At 38.8% G+C, this 21,982-nt stretch overlaps 1 protein-coding gene across 4 annotated transcripts in view; it reads right to left on the bottom strand.

The window, feature by feature from the left end:
- cep112 (centrosomal protein 112) overlaps positions 1 to 21,982 on the bottom strand; it is a gene marked incomplete at its 3' end in the record, with an annotated part of 206,419 nt that overhangs the window by 88,400 nt on the left and 96,037 nt on the right. For all 4 annotated transcript variants that reach the window (XM_084416954.1, XM_084416955.1, XM_084416957.1 and 1 more), the window contains exons 19-21: positions 21,732 to 21,839; positions 13,629 to 13,811; positions 2,063 to 2,293 (exon numbers count right to left, since the gene is read on the bottom strand). In XM_084416954.1, the coding sequence (XP_084273080.1) occupies positions 2,063 to 2,293; positions 13,629 to 13,811; positions 21,732 to 21,839 (522 nt within the window). The remainder of the gene's footprint in view (positions 1 to 2,062; positions 2,294 to 13,628; positions 13,812 to 21,731; positions 21,840 to 21,982) is intronic.

Genomic DNA, 21,982 nt, shown 5'->3' with positions numbered 1-21,982 from the left:
GCGAGGTAGTACTTTTTCAAAGTTCAGGAACTTTCAGGGGTGGGACTTGGACGCTGAACATGCTGATTGGTTGAGCTCACGCCGCATTTTAATTGGTTGACTCCACGCAGCATTTTATTTCAACCACCATTTTTAAAAGTCTGTGTCGGAGATGTTTGCTATTCGAATCAACAATGGAGTTAAAAAGAAATACGACCGATGGACCGATGACAGGGGTTCAGGGTATATTGAGCTTATTGAGAGCAACAGGTCTGGGTGAAAAAAAGTTCCTAGGACAAATTGTTCCGGGTAATTTCGATGGAAATGTGGCTTTTGTTGCATGCTCAAGCTGTGGCTGTGATTTATTTATTTTCTGCCAAAGAAAGTGTCCAATCCTATCCAAATTCTTGTATTGTGGAAATTGATTGTGGAAAGTGTGAAGAGTGAATGTTGAGCAACTTGCATAGACATAATATCAGTCAGATTGGAGGATCAGAACAACCAGTGGTATAAACACCTAATAAAAGTAGTCCATGTGCTATGTGCATGGTCTTTTGCAGACATTTGCTCAAAATCTTCCTCTCAACCATCATAAATTGACCTTACAACAGTGGTTACTTAACCCTGGCCACTGCTTTTCACGAGCAGGTACTCTTACAAATATGTTTCATTCATGTCCGTCAAACAAAATGTTGACGTGAGCCGGTAACTTCAAATGCAGTATATCCTAGTTCATCATCACACAAAAAGCACAACTTTAATATCATGATGATTCATGTTGTTATATTGAAACACTAAATATAATGATAGAAGTTGAGAAAATAGTGAAATTACAAGGGGAAATCTACAAGTGTCAAAAAGTTGGCATAAACGGAGGCCTTACAGATGCAAACGGAGTAAATAATGTTTTTTTCATGTGTTTTTCTTAAAATAAAGTTCAGTTTGGCTGCATGAGTCCATTAAGCATGCTTCTGTTTTTTAAATAAAACCAAATAATCCACACATAAGATGAATTCAACAGATGCACAAGTATCTTGGATGAAGACCAGATGTTTACTCTAACAGTAGAAAGACGTTTATGGATGAACTAAACCAAATATCATCCTCAAATTATCTGAAGATAAACCTTACTGCCATTTAAAATTGTTTTTTGATTGGCTATTTGGGAAATCGTAAAATTTGGGGTGTTATTACCTCAATTACCTCAACACTGCCATCGAACCGGCACACCATATTTGAATTTACTGAGATTTGAGACAGAAAAAAAGTCTAAATTTGAATGACGTAAATATTTTTCTCGGTGAATTAGCCTACAGTACAGTCAAGATCCTCTGATGTTTGTCATAAACATCAGACAATCCTGCATAATATCAAAAGAAACGAGTTGGTAGTCCCAGATGAGTAATGGGTGTGTTTTGTCTCTATTCTCTTAATGCGTAATGGGTGTGTTTTGTCTCTATTCTCTTAATGAGTAATGGGTGTGTTTTGGGCGTAACGTGCAATAAACCAATCAGAGTCTCATCGCCCATTCCCTTTAAAAGCCAGTTGCGTTCGCGCCATGGCGGATTCGCTATTTACACGGCAGAATTTGCAAGCGGAAAAACTGAATGCTCCTCTAACGAGAAAACGGATCTGCTCGTGCACAAGATTAAAGGTTAAACAGACCATCTACGGGACGAGCCGGATTACACCATATCTTTATGTTCACAATATTAATCTTTTATATTGTAAGTCTTTTTTTAATTTTTATAATTGGCTAGTTTGTGTGCTGCTGCGTGTGTAATAAGCAGAGTGTGTGTGCCCTATAGGCTCACATTACTAACGCGCTCTTTAAAAAAATATATATATATTGCGCCATTGACAGTTCCTCATAATAGCAACGGTCCAACAAGCGCCTGAACACACACCTGGTTCTCAGACCAGCACACCCATGGGCGCATTAGATGGGCACAAATGCATTTGCTATTTGAACAACGTGGCGCAGGACATGAAAATGAAAACTGCGTCGGGCTGAAACTAGCAAAACACACCGGGTGTGTGATAGTACGGGTCAATGCCCGTTCAGTCTGAAGTCCACACCAACCTTCTCTTGTGCCAGCTCTCTTTCAGTCTTGTGGGATCTTTCCATGTCCTGCCGCACCTGATCCATCTCGGCCCGCATGCGGTCCAGAGCGGTTTGCTGGTCGTGAGCGGCCCGCTTTCGCTCCTCCTCCCGCAGTAAACCCAACTCCGTCAGCTGCTGTGTCCTCTGACTGTGGGCCGCCAGAAGCTCCTTCCTCAGAGAACGCACCTGGGTCTCCAGATCCGAGATGGTCTGGTGATGAGAAACACAAAAAAACACCATGTGTGAATCTGTTAAGGTGAACCCATATACGGTGTGTTTATGGAATACTGAATCTGGGAATACAACACTGAAAGGCAAGTTCACACCAAGGACGATAACTATAAAGATAACGATAAAGATATAGTTCTAAAAATCTTTCTCCATATTAAAGAATAGCAGGGTTCACACCACAGCTGTAACGATAACGATATGAGGAACGATATCGCTGGGATCACTTTCAGAACGATTTTTTTCCAGCTGTCGAACGATAAAACACTGACAGCCAATCAGAATCCACTTGAATTTAAAGGGCTCGCGCATTTAAAATGACAATGATAATCGCCGAGGTACAAAAAAATCCACCAGTGTTTGACAAGTCAAGCCCCTTTTCAAGAAAATGGATATGGAAAACAATCGTTGATACCCTCTGAATAAACGGTGAGAAGTATTACAATTACACTGGCTTCACTCTAAACACAGCATAAACACATTCAATTACGTTGCACACACTTTGAAACCGCTTGGCTTGCTATGATACGGAATATCCGCGTAAGTGTTGCTAGTATCTCATGTGTTGTTTCTATATAAAAATGTCAACACAATGTACAGTATTTGCTCTGGCTCTTGTTTTAAATTATTTTGTTCTGTTAGTGTGCTTGTTGTTGTCATCTGTTGACGTTTAACAAGCAGAATGTGACGGTTGGTCGGTGCGGTATTTGTCCCGGCACTCCTCCACTGTGATTGGACGGCTGGGTAAAAAGTTTTACCCAAAGTTCAACATTCTTCCACTCTCGGCGACCGGAAAAAAGACGCTCAGCGCCTCGTTACGCTCATGGCGTTTTAAAAACGCACCGCTCCCATTGAAAACAATTGAAAAAATACGCCAGTCGCGTGGAAAAAACGCTTTGGTGGACACAGGGCCTTAGACTGCAAAACAGAAACAAATGAGAAGAGAGAGAAAGAGAGAGAGAGAGAGAGAGAGAGAGAGAGGATAAGAGAAACAAGCCAAGCAGGACCAGTGGAGGATTGTGCCCATTCTAGGAAGAGGGAAACAGACACCACAGCCTCTGATCTCTGAGCCACAAGAGTTCAACATCAAAGCTTCGGCATTCCATAAAGGTCAGCGGTTTGATTTAATGACCAAAATTAGTGCAAATCAAAGGTCAGTTACCCATGGGGACGAGGTACCACTGCCATTTCTCATTTCAGGAAGATGAAAAACCTCACAGAGACCGCTTGCCAATGAGCTGTTGCGTTATTGTGAAAGCGGGTAAAAAAGAGAGTAGATAAAAAGAGAAGAGGCATTACCACGGGAATTAGCCCTTGATGGAGCTGTCGGAGACCTCGTTCAGAGAGTCAAGACCCCGTCTGACACACTGACCAACTGCTGAAACTGGAGTACATACTGTAGGAACAGCATTATAGAGAATGGGTAACTTCGCTCAATGCTAGCAGTGACTGGGGCAAAACATATTTCAAGGCCACAAAAACACCATTCACACATTTCTTCTGTAATTCTGATATATTTCCAAATACCTCTGAATAAGCTGAGTAAAAAAATTCAGCAGGAGATATTGACTCGATTGAATCTACTGGGATTTGATAAGATTGTGAAAATTGGGCTATGATTTTATTGGTTAATATTGTTTTTCCTCACCCCTGTGACATTGAATACGCAGACATTAATTGTCATTATTATATGTTGATGACAGTGTTGACGACAGATATTTCTCTCTCCTTTTTTTAAAGATTTATTTTTGTTGATTTTTGTCTTTGTTATGATAGGATAGTATAGAGGGGACAGGAAGAGATGAGGGGGATGGGATCGGGAAAGATCCACGAGCCGAGACTCGAACGCGGGTCGCCTGAAGCACAACGGCGCAATATGTCTTTTCTAAGATGGATAGGCGGAAGATTTTTCTCTCTTTAAAATAACAAGAACTGACGAGTCATGCACTATAAGACCAGGAACATTAATTAATGAAGCACATAGAATAAAACCCTTTAGAATACATCTCTTTAAAAACCATTTGATGCTTTAAAGGGGTGGTTCAGAATTTTGGACAGCGGACCTCATTTACAAGTTAGCCTGTGTGTTATTTATCAGTGGAGACAGTTTTCAAAAATGTTCACCCAGTCCTTCCAGTTGCATAGTTCGCCGGTGCTAGGCTAGCGTGAGTCAACGGTATCTGTTAGCCTGCCATTAAAAACAGTTTTACCCACTCCACAGTACACCAAAAGCAAATAAATTATAACGCCAGACTATCGATGTAAATGTCTGTTGAGAGAATAATGTTAGAAATCAAACTACTCTTGCATCTCAATGATCGCATTACATTTACAGGAACTAGTTTCTCAGCAGCGGCGGAATTTTACTTTGCTCCGGTTAGTAGTACTGCGCCGAAAAGTAAACACAGAACAGAAGCGCACTACAGTCGGGACGTCTAGCTAGCTATATGTAACGTTAGCTATACATTTTCTGCACTGGCACCACCGGTCTCCCGATGTTCTGTCCCGGTTCTCTACGGCATCTAATATTACGGCAGTAATATACTCTATTACTATAAGAGTATTCAGGTGACGTATTCTCAAACTGCATTTCATGACGCCTTTAAAGGAATAGTTCACTTCAAAATGAAAATTCTGTCATCATTCACTCACCCTCAAGTATTTTTTTCCTACTATGGAAGTCAATGGGGTCCATCAACTGTCTGGTTACCCCGTGGTTATTCCTTTAAGTCTACATAAAATATGATGTACTTTAGCAATTAAAAGCACAATTGAAGCTAACACCCTTATACACACCAGCGCACCCCGTCCTTAATAATAAAGTGACATCTTGATATCAAATAATCTGCGCTCCCAAAACATTTAACCCTGGCGCAGATGGTGGCATGTTGAAGAGTCTGGCATGTTGGCAGTCCCTCGCCTGCACCTCGCGCTCCCAAACATCCATGGGAGGAGACTGCTAAGTGCATCACGTGGCACGTCTGTCGGAAAATCATCTGAAGTTGTTTTGCGGCCACTTGGGGGAATAGCAGCGAACTTCAAAGCCGTGTCACACAAACACCCAGATGCCAAGAGTGCGCGCGGGTCCAATACGGGCCAGAGCGGAGCAGCACCAGCCCACATGCTTCTGAAACGGCACAAAGCTATTAGATCTCGGCTCAGAGGAGCCTTTAATCTATAATTCCCTCTTAAACTGGACTCTGGGAAGAATTTTCTGATGCATCTTTGATGGGCTTGGACGTGCTTTTATGAAAAGAAGCTGAGAAAACTAGCACAGAAAATGAGAGGCAATAACCACAGAGAACGTCGCATCGTATATGATGTAACTTCAACGGTTTAACGAAGGAATTTAATTCAAATTAAGCGAGAGAGATAGGAATGTAGGACAGACTGTGATGTATTCTGTTATTTATGCAATAAAAAGAAAATGTGAATACCCCGGCCAAACACATAAAAACTGTGTGTGCGCGGCTTGCTGTGGAAAAAATGGTTCTTTTAAGAACTGATCACTGAAAGGTTTTTTTGGGAACCAAATATCATTCTTCTATGGCATCAGATGGCATGCTATGTCAGTCCCATGCCATGCCTGAAAGGTTGTTTACACGGAGTAGCAGAAAATGATAGGAAGTCATTCATTTTCAATGAGGGAAGCCGATGACAAGAGATGATTGTTACAGTTTTGAACACTTGCAAATGCTCAGTGTGATGACTACCAATGGGAATACGCAGACAGTGAAGGTCATGTGATCCACCACCTGATACGAATGTATACAGCAGTGTGAGTTTACCTTTCCCAAACTGCTTTACTATTAACAGCTAGCAGTATGTACTATGAGGAATTAAATGCGATCGTCATTTGCTGAATTCTGTGTACAGAACGGGATCAAACGTTCTGAAAAGAAGTTTGTATATTTCATTGAAGTTGAGAACAAGTCCCATTTAACCAGCTTTTGTAAAACAGTGAGACATCCCAAGTGCATTGCTCAGGGAAACAGATAAGACGTATGAGTATGTCGGTCCCTGTTCTCTTAAGGCCAATTCACAGAGCGCCAACATACACTTGGTCGGGTTTTGTCGGATTAGTGTATTAACACTGTTAATGTGTGCGGCTCTCGTTTTCACCGATCAAACATGATAAATCTGCGTTTGGACTGTCTGAGAACTGATGTACTGTAACCTGGTGTTTGTTGGCATTGGTCGGAGTCTTTTATGCTGATTTCTGAGGTATTATATGTGTGACATGCTCCTCAATTTGCATTTTCAAGGACTACAGCACCATTCTGGATGAAAGGCGAATGGTGCGATCCAAATCTTTGGCTGAAATGGATTTGCATGTCTTTAAGAGTTCAACGTGAAGCCTAGTGAAAAGCTCCAGTGATGTCTGGCCAGAGATTAAAACTCTTTTCATCATCGAGGACCCATCTGGTGGCGAGAGCCCCGTCTGCTGGAGCCCATCTTCAGTGACCCATCACAGCTGGATGGAGGGACTCATGATGGTGCTGTTTTGTTTTCCAGAGTTGAAAAGAGCAGCTGAAATCAAGACAATGCCATTAGATGACTGCTTAAAAACAGTCGCGGTTTGGCAAAAAAGCTCCTTGTGTCAACCATATGTCCAGATATGGGGATCTGAACGATGACTTGGATACGTTGGATGAGCTTCCACTCTCGCACAAGAGAGAACAGTGAAAGAATCATGCTAATGTTAGTGAAATGTTAGCATGTTGTGCTAACGATAGGGTTTTTCCTGTGTCAAAACTGGTCTTCGCTAGTGGCCGACGGCCAATTTCTTTCTTGCCCTTTATTAAGCTGTGATTTTACCACTGGATTTCATAGCTTTGTAAGATAAAATCCTTCTTTGCTAGACTTGATAATTATTTTTAGTATATAATATCAATATCAGAAAGTAGAATAAAAACAGTAATAGTCTAATTTTCTACCATATACAATTGAATAAAATTAGCAGCTAGCTAACACCAACTTATATTAAGCAATATAAACAGCAAGGAAAGATTAGTGAGTAAATTTCTCCTTTTCTTTTGTTGTTTGATTAACATTGATGACACAGACGGCAATGGGTTTATTAGGCTAATGCACAGATCCAATATACTGATACGCAATTGCTTACATTCACTTAAATCACAATTCATATTTTCCTATGGAATATTGCAGTGTTTATCATAAACGATTGTTTTTCTTGTTCGCGAAGCCGTTTTACTCGGATATGCGTCCCAATAGTGAAGAAAAGACTAAACAAACTGTACTCTTTTGGAGCCGAGGCAGCCAGCCTTTGCCTGGATAACAGCTCTGAGATTACTTGGGCGGCATGACAATCCGAGCGGCTCACTACAAACCCCCTGCTGGCGCACGAGACAACGTGACCGCCGTCAACAAGCCTGTTGTGTTTGGCGCATCAGAAAGCACGCCTGATCTCATATGCCATGTCTGCCTTCATTTTCCGTGTTCTAATCTCTTACTGGGGAATCAAGTTCTTTGAAAGTTTGACAGCTTCATTAACTTGCCGATCAGAGCGGTATGATGCTAGACTCCAAGGATTTCAGATGTTCTCCCATGCTGTTTGAACTGCATGTTACATTAATGAGAAATAAAACTAGACCCCCCCCCACCAATAAAAAATAAAAAAACGTAATTTGTCAAGAATAAAATCGCAAGAAAACATAATAATGGATTTGAATGGCAGCATCTGTACAGTGGGTCTAAATAAAATGAACTGATTCTCTCTCCTTTCAAGTGTCTGAGACATTAACATCTGTCTGGAGATCAAATCAAATGAAATATGCAGCAATTCTCAATCCGCAAACAGCGATATAGACAGATCATACATAAATAATAATTACACCACAAAAATGTTGCATTAATTAAGAACAATATGAAATATGGCATTAATTTAGTCATAATAATAATAATATTACATAGTAGTGTCTTGCTTTAAATGTATGTGTTGGTGTGAACATTATAGATATGCTAAAAATAGTAATAATTTTAATGCTTACATGATCCAAAGTCCCAATGTTAGTGGATCTATTTAGCCTTTTAAAATAATCGTTTGTAAGAAATGTCCACTATATCTAAATTAAATAACCATGCCATATGAATCAATGGATATTAATGGAAGCCATTTCCAATGCGTGTGAAGTCACGTGATCAGAGCTCCTCATGTTCATTATAAGTTATCATGATAGCAATCCTTGTTAAAATAGAGTGAAATATTTCTCATTTGTGATGTGATTTTCAAAAGCCAAGTCCAATTCTGCAACACTAGATCATTCAGCAGTACTAGAGACCTCCAACGATTAAATCGCTCGTTATGAACGAGACTAAACGAGTTCAGGCTGATAAAAGACCAAATAAGTGAAAGCGTAGATTCTGTCCACAATGTTTTCCGTGTAATAATGAACGTATATAATGTTGTGAGCCGTGTGGAATGGGCATTAGTCTCTGGAGTCCGCTGTGTATTGGTTTACTGCGCTGGCTTCAGGCAACTATATTTACTGAGAACCATCCCGATGTTTTTGGTCTTTTCATCCTCAAACAGACTAAAGAAAACAGGAACCCGGAGGGCGGCAGAGTCCGAGGAAACTAATGCACAGACTCCAGTCCGGAGACGAGGGGGATTCGAACTCCCTCATCATCTTCCTTTCAGATCGATACAGCCAAAGCGATAGAGCTAAATCTAGCAGGCCTCTGAATGGAAACTGAATTCGGACTTGTAGAGAGAGAGAGAGAGAGAAACATGAAGTCTCCGATGATGGTTGTAAAACCAGATGTGCTGTGATTTCTTGCAACTAACAGGAAAACACACGCTGACACCATGTAGTGTGGGTTACAGAACGGGCCGTGACCAACCAACGGTACAGGGCGAAAACAAGTCACCGCGACCTGGAACAAAAGCTCTCTGTGCTGTGAGAAGAGCACGAGTCATTGGCTCATCTTGCCCGCTCCTGATGTCCTGACCACATCAAGACGTGAGTCTGAATGGCTCATCTTCATTGTGTGTATTCCAGGAAGAGATGTGAGTGATGTTACCCGTCACCGGGTGAAGGTTTATGGAATGTGATACCTCCAATATCAATCATTTTGTCAATTGTTTGATCTTTAAATTAGAATCACATGTACAGGACGGACTAGAAACAAGTCTTGGTAACACTTTATTTGACAGAGTCCTTGTTACACGTTATATGCACCTATAGTGATGACAGTACATTATGCATAATGGACCCTTTTCACATTTTTGGGGTTCGTCATAGTTGGGTAAACGTCTATAGCGATGAATGGGAGACTGTAAATATACGTTTTGTGTTCTCATTTACTCCAACAGAAAAAATAAATAAATAAAAAATCTATGGTAGGTTTACCATGGCATTTGAAAAGAGGGGGAAATGATACAGAGAAAAGAGAATTGTGTGAAATTTACCATCACTCTCTCAGCCGTTGTATTAGAAACACCCTTTTTTTTTTACTACCAAGGTAATATAACAAAGTGTAGTGTTATAAACATGTTTTCAAATCTAGATTTGTGATGTTAATAACTGAGGAAACGTGTCATCACAGTCTATTACATTCAACTACTGCAACACTAAACCAAACCCTAATCCTATAGTAAGTACATGCTGTTCATTAGTATTACTCAGTACTTAATTATATAAACGACCCAACCCAAAACTCAAGTCTCTCAACTTAAAAACCAAACAGATACTATTCAGTATCCAACCAGTTCAACACAGTAACACTGGCTCAACCAATGGTGGGACTACCTTTTAGTTTATTGTTTTGCCAATGGCGTATGAGGGGAGTGGTCGGAGAACCATTATTTATGCATGTCCAACATCTGAATCAGAATTCACTAAATTTGAAATACAATACAGAAATACAATACAGGAAACTTAATAGCATAATGTTTGTATGAAGTAATGAGTAATGGTGAACAAATAAGAGTATTTAATTGCCAATAACATATCTAGAGTTCATGTTGGCTGATATCTAATTAAATTACATGAAATTTTAGCATAAATTAAATGAATGAATGATGAAAATGTAACTCAACAGTTAATGGACCAACCTGTGGCCCAGCAGTTAGTACACATGCTTATTTACACCTGTCACTCATTTAGCACTAAACACAGGTCAAAAATGCTTTGTGATCTGATCACTCAAACTGCATTCAAAGGTAGTGAGAAATGAGAAATAAGTGCAATATTTTTGTGGATAATTTTTGTGATCAGATGACCTGAGATGGGTGATGATTTCAATTCCGCCCTGTGAATTGTCTCAATATATACTTCCAATTACATCCTGTGACTCTCCACTATATTCCAGAAACGGTCGTTTCTGATTATGTCACGATATCAAGGTCCCGCACACACTCCCGCAGACTCAATCGCAAGCACATCGGTCAATCATGACGTTACTAAACTAAAAGAACTAAAACCAAACTTACTGGAAAAACGAACACTGGAACATACTTTAGAAGTGACCGAAACCATCATTGAAAATGAGAGTGTAATTGGATTTTCTAGTTTGGATCGCGTCCCATTCGATTACATGGAGAGGGTGGGGCTTATGACATATACTGCAGCCGACCACTAGGGGGCGATCAAAATGCTTTGACTATAAGAATAGTACAAATTACTATTTGAATCTCCCCGCATGCAACACTGTGAATGTTGTTTTGGATCAAATTCCAATCTTCCAATCCATTCCACGATTTTCATAAAGAATTATCTATTACTCTTCGCGGGAGGATCAAAACGCAAAACTTGTTTTCATGAGCTACTGAAGTTCCCAAGCTACCTGGACAGCTGTGAAAATGGAGGTCGTAGTTTGTTTTGAACGAGTCTTAAGTCCATAATGTCAACAAGCAATGGCAACATTATAGAGGCAAGAGGGTTTAAGGTGGACTGTGAACAACATCACTATGATGCAATGCGTGATTCAGAGACACGTCTCAGTGTTTCGAGCGGCTCAGTTCGCAGTAAACACTTTCCAGGTGCTGTGAGTTTGGATCGCATATAAAGCGATTTTGATGCATTTGAAAATAAATATAATAATTGGCATTTAGTTCTTGTTTTAGGCTTGTGGTCATAACACTCATTTCCGAGTAGTTTTCTTCAAGCTATCTGTAGCTGTTATGGCACTCTCTAAATGCACACATTTCCTCAGAGCCGGCACTGCTTGTATAATCAATAATGTTGTTGAGCTGCAACTAAACAGAAATGCGGAGCATCCTATAGGAAGTATCTCGCTGTAATAATGCCACGGGCGGAAAAGTGAGGGGAATATAACATAAAAAGAATAATATAAACCGTTGAAATTTCTGTAATGTTGCCAACATGCAACAGTGCGTCTTATGGTCAACAATTTTTTATGCTCTGCCCACAACATTGCTCATTCAGTAAATCATAGATGAACTATTCCAGGTGATATTCATCACAGCCTAATGAAACTTTCAGAAGTGTAAGAGGGGTGTAGGAATATTCCAGGATCTCAAAGCTTTGGAGAGTTTCAGAGGCTCTGCTCTGAGATTTCCTATTCCAATTTTTAGGCGTCTCAAGAAAGTAAAAGTAACACTGAATTATTACAGCGGTGAAATTTTGAAACCTTAAAAGTTCAGCATTGCAATTTTTTTCAGAATCCAATACATCATCAATATAAATACTTGGGATATCTCTGAGGGTTGAGGTTAAAAAAATAAAAAATAAAAATGTTATTTGCTTCATAAATAGCATTGACTTTCATCAGCTCTCTAACCTGTCAATATTCTTGGAGATATTTCAAGGGATCTTTTCAAGTCCATGAGTTGCGTTTCACTCTCAGTGAGTTGAAGGGGGTTATTTGGAATAAGAGATAGTTTGGGCCATAGAGGGTTGATGTACTCTTGGCAAAAACCTGCATCATTGAATAACAGAAGAGAAACAGATCAGCCAAACCACAAACCTCTTTCCTTTAAGTGCCAACTACCAGCTGATGAAGGACGTGTCCACTGAACAGGCCACGTTCAACAACACGGCACTGATAAACTCTTTTGAAATTGTTTTTAGCGAGATGATTGATCATTGATATCAAACCACTAATAGCACTACTGTAAAAAAGGAGGTGAAAACAACTGTCACTCAAAATATAGAGCGCTTAAGTACATCAATAACACACCTTTTCGCTAATATAGGACATGTCCACTGAACAGGCCACACTTTTGGACTCCAGTTCGTTAAGTTTTACTATTATTTAGCTTTTTTTTTGTAAAACAGGATCTTCTTTGTTGAAAACGGCACTGATAAACTCTTTTGAAATTGATTCTAGCGAGAAAATTGGTAATTGGTATCAAACCACTAATAGCACTACTGTAAAAAACTGTTGTTTCCATTTTCTGAGCAGGTGAAAACAACTTTCACTCAAAACCACACTGAATATAGAGCGCTTAAGGTATTGTTACCATACCTGTTCGCTAATATATCAATTCAGATTGGAACATTTCATCATGGATTGTTACGTCCTATATACGGCATCAACTTTCTCTTGCTAGGAGCCAATAAATATGATTTAGCCATGCTGACAATTTACATTTAATCTTGGGGTTTGACGAGTCCACTGAATCCACAGTTGGGGGCTAGCCTATCGAATGGCTTCCCACAGGGATCTCACGATATCCAGGCTGGAGAGGGAAGCGGCGGACGGGGCACTAGGCACCAGAAACCCGCTGATGACCAAAATGGAGGTCATGAATACTGTCTAAATGACACATGCCTGTTGCAGCAGTTTCAGATATTGGAGAATAGTGCTTATTAGCAGATAAATGCTACCTGCACCGCAGCGACTAAAACCGGCAAACAGAACTGTAGAACTCAGTGGTTGGTGCACAACATACAACGAACCCCAATTTAAACATCCCAAGAAAAGAAGAAAGCACCCTACGGTTCCCAATAAAAGGCCCCAGTCACAATGGGCTTGGAAATTTACTTTCTTAAATCCGGCAGCCTGTGGTTTTCAGATGCTTTTTCAATGTAAATTTTAACATTTTTAAGGAAATCCCGCAGTGGAAAGTTGCACATGAACATAATGGCTAAAAAGTTTCCAAATTTAATCCTTGGGGTTTTTTTTTTAACGCACAACAGTTTTGCGAAAAAGTATGCGATTTAAAAAAAAAAAAGTAATAGATTTCAATGCAATGCAACGCAAAAAATACGATAATGTCATAAAATCACAGCGGGAAAAAAAATAACAACCATCAACAGTAACATTATCCTACTTAGCAAAACCAAATAGTGCCAGAAAGCGTTGTAAAGGAAGGGAAAGGACCCCCTACCTGAGCGTCGCGCTTCCTCCAGTCCTGTGTTTGCGTTTGCTGCTGGACCATGGCGGCCCTCGCCTGCTTGTCCAAACTATCGATTTCCCGCTGGTGGTCCTGGACCAGGCTGTCCTTCTCGGCATTGTGTGCTTGGAGTAGGTGCGTCCGCTCCTGTTCATGCTGCAGTTTCAGCTCCACAATCTGATTGGACAACAAGGAGCAAGACTTCATCAGCAGAACATCCCTGTCGTCATGACAACTTGTGCATGGCTCAGCGAAGAAAAAAGTTCACGGCTTGCCTCACAACACAAGAAGCCTACGCAAGTTTTTGCATCACTATGACCTCACGTGTTGTTGTCCTGCCAATTATGACGAGCTAGCATCTCTCTCAGCTCTCATTAGAAAGACAAAATGTTGCACAGAACTGGACACCTAAATCATGGCCAAAATCATCGACATACGCTGCATAGAAGACGAGGAAGCAAGAAATGAACATGAAAGAATAGCAAATCTTTACCCATAATCCCATTTATTCCAACAGACTGCAAAAAAAGAAAAAGAAAACACTCCCCCATTCATTCATATAATGTTGAATTTTCTTGTCAGTCCAAACTGTGATGATGGATATACCGCAACTTACTGTTACTTAGTCCTTTTCCGAAGTGTTGCGCTTTGTCAAAAATGGAAAATGAAGAATCTCAAATATTCCAATTTGCACGGCATCCCTTGCTAACTCTTATTCAGAAAAGAAAAAAAAGTGGTCCGGATTGAAAGCAAGAAGGAAAATGTTGAAAGAACACAAAAGCTAGCAGTGGCATTATCTCTCTGACTTGCACCTGCTGTGCGGTGAGTCGAGCCTCCGTGTCGGTTCCCAAGGTCCGTTCCCAGTCTCCTCTGGATGGGATATGGTGACCTTGGCCATCCGGCCCCCCGTCTCCCAGTTAGAGGCCTGCATCCCGCAGTTTTCCAGCTAATCCCCCCACATTGTGTGGCTCGGCACCCTACCTGGCCTGCCAGCTAGAGGCTGCTGTGGTGCTATTGAGTGTAGGTGATGAATGGGATTTCATCTTGATTCCCCCAGCCAATCAGGCACAAGGCCACAAAAGACGCTTCAAACAGCCCCGATTTAAGTGGATTTTGAAGAAGCTGAAGTTAGATTTGGAAAGCGTTATCGATTTCGCCCTTCGACACAGTAGAGGAAGAGACGTGGTTGCAAGCAGACGATAGGGCGAAACTCAACAGTCTCAGCTAACTGATCAGGGACCAACGAAGGACGCAACTCTCCAGTCTTAAAGAAATACGATGGATTTCTTCAAGACACCCCATGCATTAATATCCTAATCTCGTTTCTTGATGATCTCTTACTCTAATCCAACCACCAGATTTGCAGTATATACACGTCATATCAGATGAATAGCCGGTGATCAGTGGTTACCTCAGTTTACTGAACCCGTCCCACAGCACTTGTCGGACAAAGCAAGGCTTTGGTTTTGACACTTCTGAGTTAATTGTTTCCGACGCAGGGTGAAAATACACGCCAAAAACACGCCGATATGACAGTGGGAAAGCCCAGGGTGGGGGTAGAGATTGAAAACACTGAAAGAAAGAGCCTCTGCTAATTGATCAGGGATCAACGAAGGACGCAACTCTCCAGTCTTAAAGAATAGGATGGACATCTTCATGACACACCATGCATTAATATCCAAAACTCAGTTCTCAATACTGAGATCTCTTACTAGAATCCAACCGGCCAAATTTGCTATATATACACGTGATAACAGATGAATAGCTTGGATCAGTGTTTACCTTAGTTTAAAGCCTAGCGTACAGCTAGCTGAAATGGGTTAAACCCCGTCCCACAGCGTTTGTCGGACAATCGACAAAGGCAAGGCTTTGGTTTTGACAATTCTGAGTTAATTTTTTTCGACGCAGGGTGAAAATCCACGCCAAATATGTGGCGATATGACAGTGGGAAAGCGAAGGGTGGGGGGGAGAGATTGAAAACATTGAAACGTCACAGAAAGGGCTGCTGGGTGCCGGGCTCTTAAAGCGCTAGCGCTGAATGGCTGCTGTCACCAGGCAGATGTGATTAGCGCCCCCCTCCTAGAGTGCCAGCGTTGAATTCATGAGTGAAACCGCTCTGTATCGGACAGAAGGTGCTCAGTAGGGGATCTCTTTGAAGAAAGAGTGGGGGAAAATATATTAAATTATTCAAAAAGTACAGATACTCCAAACAAGGACAATTCTGTCTTTTTGTTTGTGTGGCTTTTTCAGAAAAAATTATTATAAAGAAAGAGAGCACTTGAGATGGACTGTTCGGTTGACGTGGATAAGTGAGTGGGACGCTGTTAATGTCATATACTTGACTTCCTACTTGTTGTGACCTCAGACATCAGCTCAATGTTGCCAGCGTGACGTCAAATGGCGAGGAGGTCAAAGAGAAACAACACTTCTATAGAAATGCACTCTTTTAAAGTCCAATTGAAGGGGAATCCTGGGGAATGTTTCTTTGTGTTCGCGTGAATAGCTAAAAGTGACCCTGGGAGCACAGGCCACTCATTAAAGCAGCACTAAACATCTCAGCTCCAGCTCAGAGCTTTATCAACTTACCTCTCACAAGGCTGAATATCATTAACAATAACTTCTTAAACCCTTGATAAATTAGAGCAATGCCTCTGTTGTAATATGACTATATTGTGTAATCAATGTCCATTTCAGTCCATAGTTGACCCTTAAAAAATAATATGAAGCCAAGTTTAGCCACATTTGTAAGACAATTGTGAGGTGAAATTATGTAAAAGTACTTTATATATACAGTAGTCAACATTTGAAGTGGATCAAAACCTTTCATCAAAGTTATACATGAATTTTGAACAATACCCGTTCTTGTCTTAGGACAATTTTGTTGAACTTTTTTGATCCAAATGTTGACTACTGTATGTATGTATATATATATATATATATATATATATATATATATATATATATATATATATATATATATATATATATATGCATTAATAAGAAGATTTTTTTGAAAATTACGATAATGAGTATGGGGAAGAATGTACTTACAGTAATTATCAAGCAAAAAAATGTCTTAATATAAAACAAATCTTAATGAAATCGTCTTTTTATGAATCACTTTTGACACTACTGTGACATATTATGGCACTTTAAGTTGTTCTGGGTGAGTGATATCACAGCTTGAAGAGTTTAGACACTAAATTATATTGAGGGTTTGTTGTTACCTTGGCAACTGTATCTGTCACAGATTCATAAATAATTATATTATTATCTCTAGTGATACGATTACAGCAATTATAATTGACAAAACATGTAGGCAAAGTCTAGAGGACCAATGGGGGGAATTTCTTTCTTTTTTTTTTTTTTTTTTTTGGCATTTGCTAAATTCATCACCAAAATGAAACTCATTACCAAATTAAACCACTTTTACCTAAAAAAAAACAATATCATGTTTTACAAATAAAGGGCTATTTTGAGCCCCATAACAATAATAATGTTTTATTCACCAACTGTAACTATAAAAGTGTCCTTTTAGTTTTGGTTTTTGTCACTTGTAATATTTCAGACATGATAATAATTAAAAGTAGTAGTTATAACATTAATATTTTTTTTTTTTACTGATCTAAATCACATTAAATTACAGAGTCAGTTTATGGGACTGATGAGTCTGAATAGTGAATAACAGGGATAGTTTCTGAATAGTTCCCTGGTCCATTTGGTGTCCACCCTCTAGCGCCACCATCAGGTCAAAGTGTTTTCCTGCTTTTTGCTAATTAGAAAAAAATAAAAAATCCCAAGTTTATTATCCTAGATGTTCAATTTCAGCATACTCAGATAAAACAATCATAAAATATTTTCTCCACTCCTACAAAATTAAATTTTGATAAGAAAAAAAAAAAAAAAAAAGCATTTGCCTTTCTATGTATTTTCAGTTATTTAATCAATAAACATAGCGCTAATTGATTGGCCAGGTGTTCAATGCTCTTCAAAATGATGCTAATTATATATCTATTAGACTTTATAATCACTACAGTTATTTATCCTTGGTCAAATGTTCAAAATTCAACACACTGAACATATTTACTTTCTAAAAAAGCTCCTGGTGTTCCTGTGAATGATTCAGTCTGACTGTGCGAGTGGGAACAATAGGAACGTGAACAGGAATAACCACAGGACACTAGCATAGCAAGAACTAGCCTGTTTTCCCTTTCACAAGCCTCTTCCCATCCCCGAGCCAAACCTAGCCCGCATACCCGCTAGCCTAACCCAGCCGCTAGCCTGAATTTCTGAACTTTGATGAAGGATGAAAACTGTAGATGTGTTTGAGGCTTCCAAAAGATTTGGGAGATGCAAAATGAGGTTTCGCTGGCTGATGGGGGTGTACTGGTTCACAAACAAAAAGGTTTGAATAGTGTTTCTTGTGCTAATTTAGTGGAAAACATGACTTGGATATTTTTTTACCAGATTTTTATACTTGAAAATTGGTTGTTTATCGTCATAATCTTTATAGAGTGCAACAGTCGGGTTCCGGGAGTAAAAAAAAAAATCCATTCATTTTCTCCGTAGGGAAACTGATTTTTAATGATAACTTATAAAGCTTTAAAGTCAGATCTACTGTGAGCTACGAGGCTGTTAATCGATAGTTCTTGCTTCTGTTGAAGCCATCAGCCAACATTAGTTCAACTTAGTTTTACAATAATCATGGTTAACAGTGGAATTCGTGTTGAAAAACTACATTACCCATAATGCTGTACTGAAAATTCCACCAATCAGAGAGTCGACACAAGCTCCGCCCACTCCCATGAAGCACTGCGAATGACGTAATCAAGTCAATCTCCCTACGCTTTCAAAATACTGAAATATTTTAATATATTTTGAAATAAAATTAATATATATATATATATATATATATTGGAGATGGAGAATTATAAAAATACTTGTTTAAAAATGTTGATTTAATATATATATATATATGTGTGTATATATATATATATATATATAAATAAAAAACATTTTTAAACGAGTATATATATATATAAAACATTTTTAAAAGAGTATATATATATATATATATATATATATATATACATACACACATATATATATATTAAATCAACATTTTTAAATGAGTATTTTTATAATTCTCCATCATTAATAATTGGATTAAGCTGTATTACAGTTATTTTCCCATAATAAAGCCGTTAAGTACATGTCTTTGTACTTTCGTCCGATTTTTTCATGATTTTTTGTTTCAAATCAAAGTTTGTAATGTTATGATTCACACTATAGCTGGTTGGTTTGATTCGTGGCTTATAGCGGTTCAACGAAGACTATAATGAAATCCCAATGGGAGAAATTACTGTAAAAAATAATTCCGGATCCAGCGCCGCTGAAAACGTGAACATATAATAACTTGCTCAGTCTTATTTTTCGACCACCCTCCAACCATGTGACTCCATTCTGGTATTTCATCACTACATTTCTAGGTAACTATCTGTTTTTATGTGCTTACATGTCACAGTACACAAGTAAAACCAAGTTGACTACCAATTATCACTTGTTTTACAAACACTACAGTACAGGGAATAGTGTAAACGAGGTGTAAAACAAGCTATTCGATGATCTAGAAACTGATTTCATGATGCCACCACAGGCGTTTGACCAGGCCTTGCTAATGAAGGACTTTGAGTCGCTGGCGGATTGAATCTTTCACAACACAGGGAAATAAAAACAGAGCATATTGTCCGTCCTTTCTTTGGGATTTTAGGCTTTTAGTGTAGTTTCTTACAGTGTGTCACGACCCGCTCTCGTCATTCGCACACACCGCTGAACACAAACCTAAAGATGAGAAATTCATTTGTCTCGGTTTTAAATAACCTGAGAAAAAAAAAAAAAAAAGCAAAGAGCGCCCACCCACAATGCATTGTGTGGGCAGGTTCACAAGTAATGAGCTGCCACAAGAACAAGGTCAATAAAGTGGAACATTACGTTGGAAATATTAAGTGAGTTTAGTTTGTCGAAGTGGGATCAGTGAGTTACTGTACACACACTCACTCTGACCTGGTGTCACTTTTGATATTCCAGACACAGATAAAAGAGAGAACAACAGTGCAAAGATGAATATTGGTCAGCTTGCTGATAGTTTGATCTTTTTTTTTTCTTCTTCTAAAGTATGTAGTACTTGTTTTGCAGTTTTGATATAATCTTATTCCCCTTTCCTATTTAAAAACCTTGCTACATGTGCTAGATTAACTGGGACTAGTCACATGACTTACATATCGTTGCCCTATTGTTGATTTGATTGCTTCTATTGTTCTCCGCTCTTGATAATAGCATCTGCTTAATGTTTAAAGTCCCCCTGTGGTGTAAAATCCAGCTTTTAATGTTGTTTATGTGTCTATGTGGTGTTTTTAATGTGCTTTAAGACAAATCATGTGTAAATTCATAAGTCGACAGCATTGCTGAGTGTTTTCTCCTTAAAACTGCAGTGAACCAAAGACAGTCTCAAAAACACGCTTTGAAATCGCTGGTGTTTCTGACGTCACAAACTACCTTGTGACCAATCAGATCAACGTGTGATCGTCAACCAGTGGATCTCTGAGCTGAGTGAGTGAGTGGAGGCGGGGCTCATTTGCATATTCATAGAACCGCGCATACTAAATGAGGCGAGGGTGTCGAGTTACATTCAAGCTAGTTTAAGGCATAGTAAGAAAGAAAAAACAAAAAGTTTAAATATGTAATTTTGGTGATCAAAGATGAGTTTTAAGGGATACAATTATCGACTACAGGGGGACTTTATGAACAATAACTGTTTTGGCAAAAACTATGGTTACCAGATGTTATCACCTCTCGCATTAGGTATAGACCATTTGAGTGTTGGCAAACAGCAAACAGATATGCGAGTTCATATCTCACAATTCTGAGAAGAAAAATCAGAATTGCACGATATAAAAACTCGATATTCTGCCTTTTTTCCTCTCATATACACTGTTTATACAGGTTATGTGATATAAACCGTTTATAAAGTCTGTATTTGGAGATATAAACTCACAATTGCGGGAAAAAAGTCAGAATTGTGAGTGATTATTATAGGTTTAAATGTTACCTATGTAAAATGTTATAGGTTTAAATACTATTTCATGCTGTAACTGTAGGGCTAATACATTATGCCCCCGATGAACTATGAATATTATGTAGATCACTAATCATTGCAGGTTTCATCAGTCCAGTCTGTCGGTTTGATGGATACACATCTGTGTTTAGCTTCGAAGAGCGTCTTCGACGACAGATTTCTGTAAAATATATCCGATTCTAGAAATATTTTGGTTAAAACTGCTTCTGTCTAAGGGGAAAAAACTGTGACTGACTTTATTATTGTTATTTTCAGAGTTATTTTAATGTACTCTTATTATAAAAATAACTTTATTAACATTTATTTATCTTTAACAAGTAACCGGAGACCTCAAAACTCTGAAACCACAAAGAAAAAAAGAAGAAGTTTTTGCTCAATACTAACTAAAATGGAAAAAAATAAATATAATTAATTTATAATTCTTGCACAGGAGAGACTTGTTTCCAAACGATATGAGCCAAAATGATTGGAAATTCATTGAATAAATCTGCAAAAATATAATATCGTGCATCCCTACTATATTATATTATAAATCATACATCTAACTATATCTGTTCTGCTTCTCAAATGATAATTTTACATAAAATCCATTGTTTGGCAACATAATTTGCAAATAATCTGCAATATAATGTACTGTTAAATAGCAATGTGATAAGATTAAGGTGAACAATATTTCACTATTCACTAAAAAGAAAGATAAACACATTCCTGTCAGTCAATATTTTTTTCTTTTTAAAGGTAGCATCTTATCAGTTGATTGGACTTTTGATTAAATGGAGAATAAATTACATTTTTAATCAGCTGGAACTGGAGACTGAATGGACTGATATGATAAGGGATTTTAAATTGAACAATCGACAGCCCATCCAATCATTTGATTTGAATGTGAACTGTGTAATAATGCTGGAGTCTGAGTAAATGATTTGCTCGTCACACTTAACGTGATGTAAATGAATGGTGACCTGCTGCTCGTATCTCCGCTGTAAGTCCTCCATCTGCAAACCGAACTCTTTACACTGCTTCTCTCGTAGAGATTTAGAGCGAATCAGATCGCACTCCACTTTCTCCATCTGCAATCACAAAACAGTGGCAGCGTTGCATTAATGTATTATCAATGGAGATCTTTACACAAAAACACTTACACATGCACCCTCATAATGCGATTATAATGGGATTTTGGCCATATTGTGATTAAACTTTACCGCATGTAAAC

This window comes from Rutilus rutilus, assembly GCF_951802725.1.
Source record: "Rutilus rutilus genome assembly, chromosome: 1".
NCBI lineage: Eukaryota > Metazoa > Chordata > Actinopteri > Cypriniformes > Leuciscidae > Rutilus > Rutilus rutilus.
The sequence above is the reverse complement of the archived record's forward strand: the minus strand, read 5'-3'. Positions and strand labels throughout refer to the sequence as shown.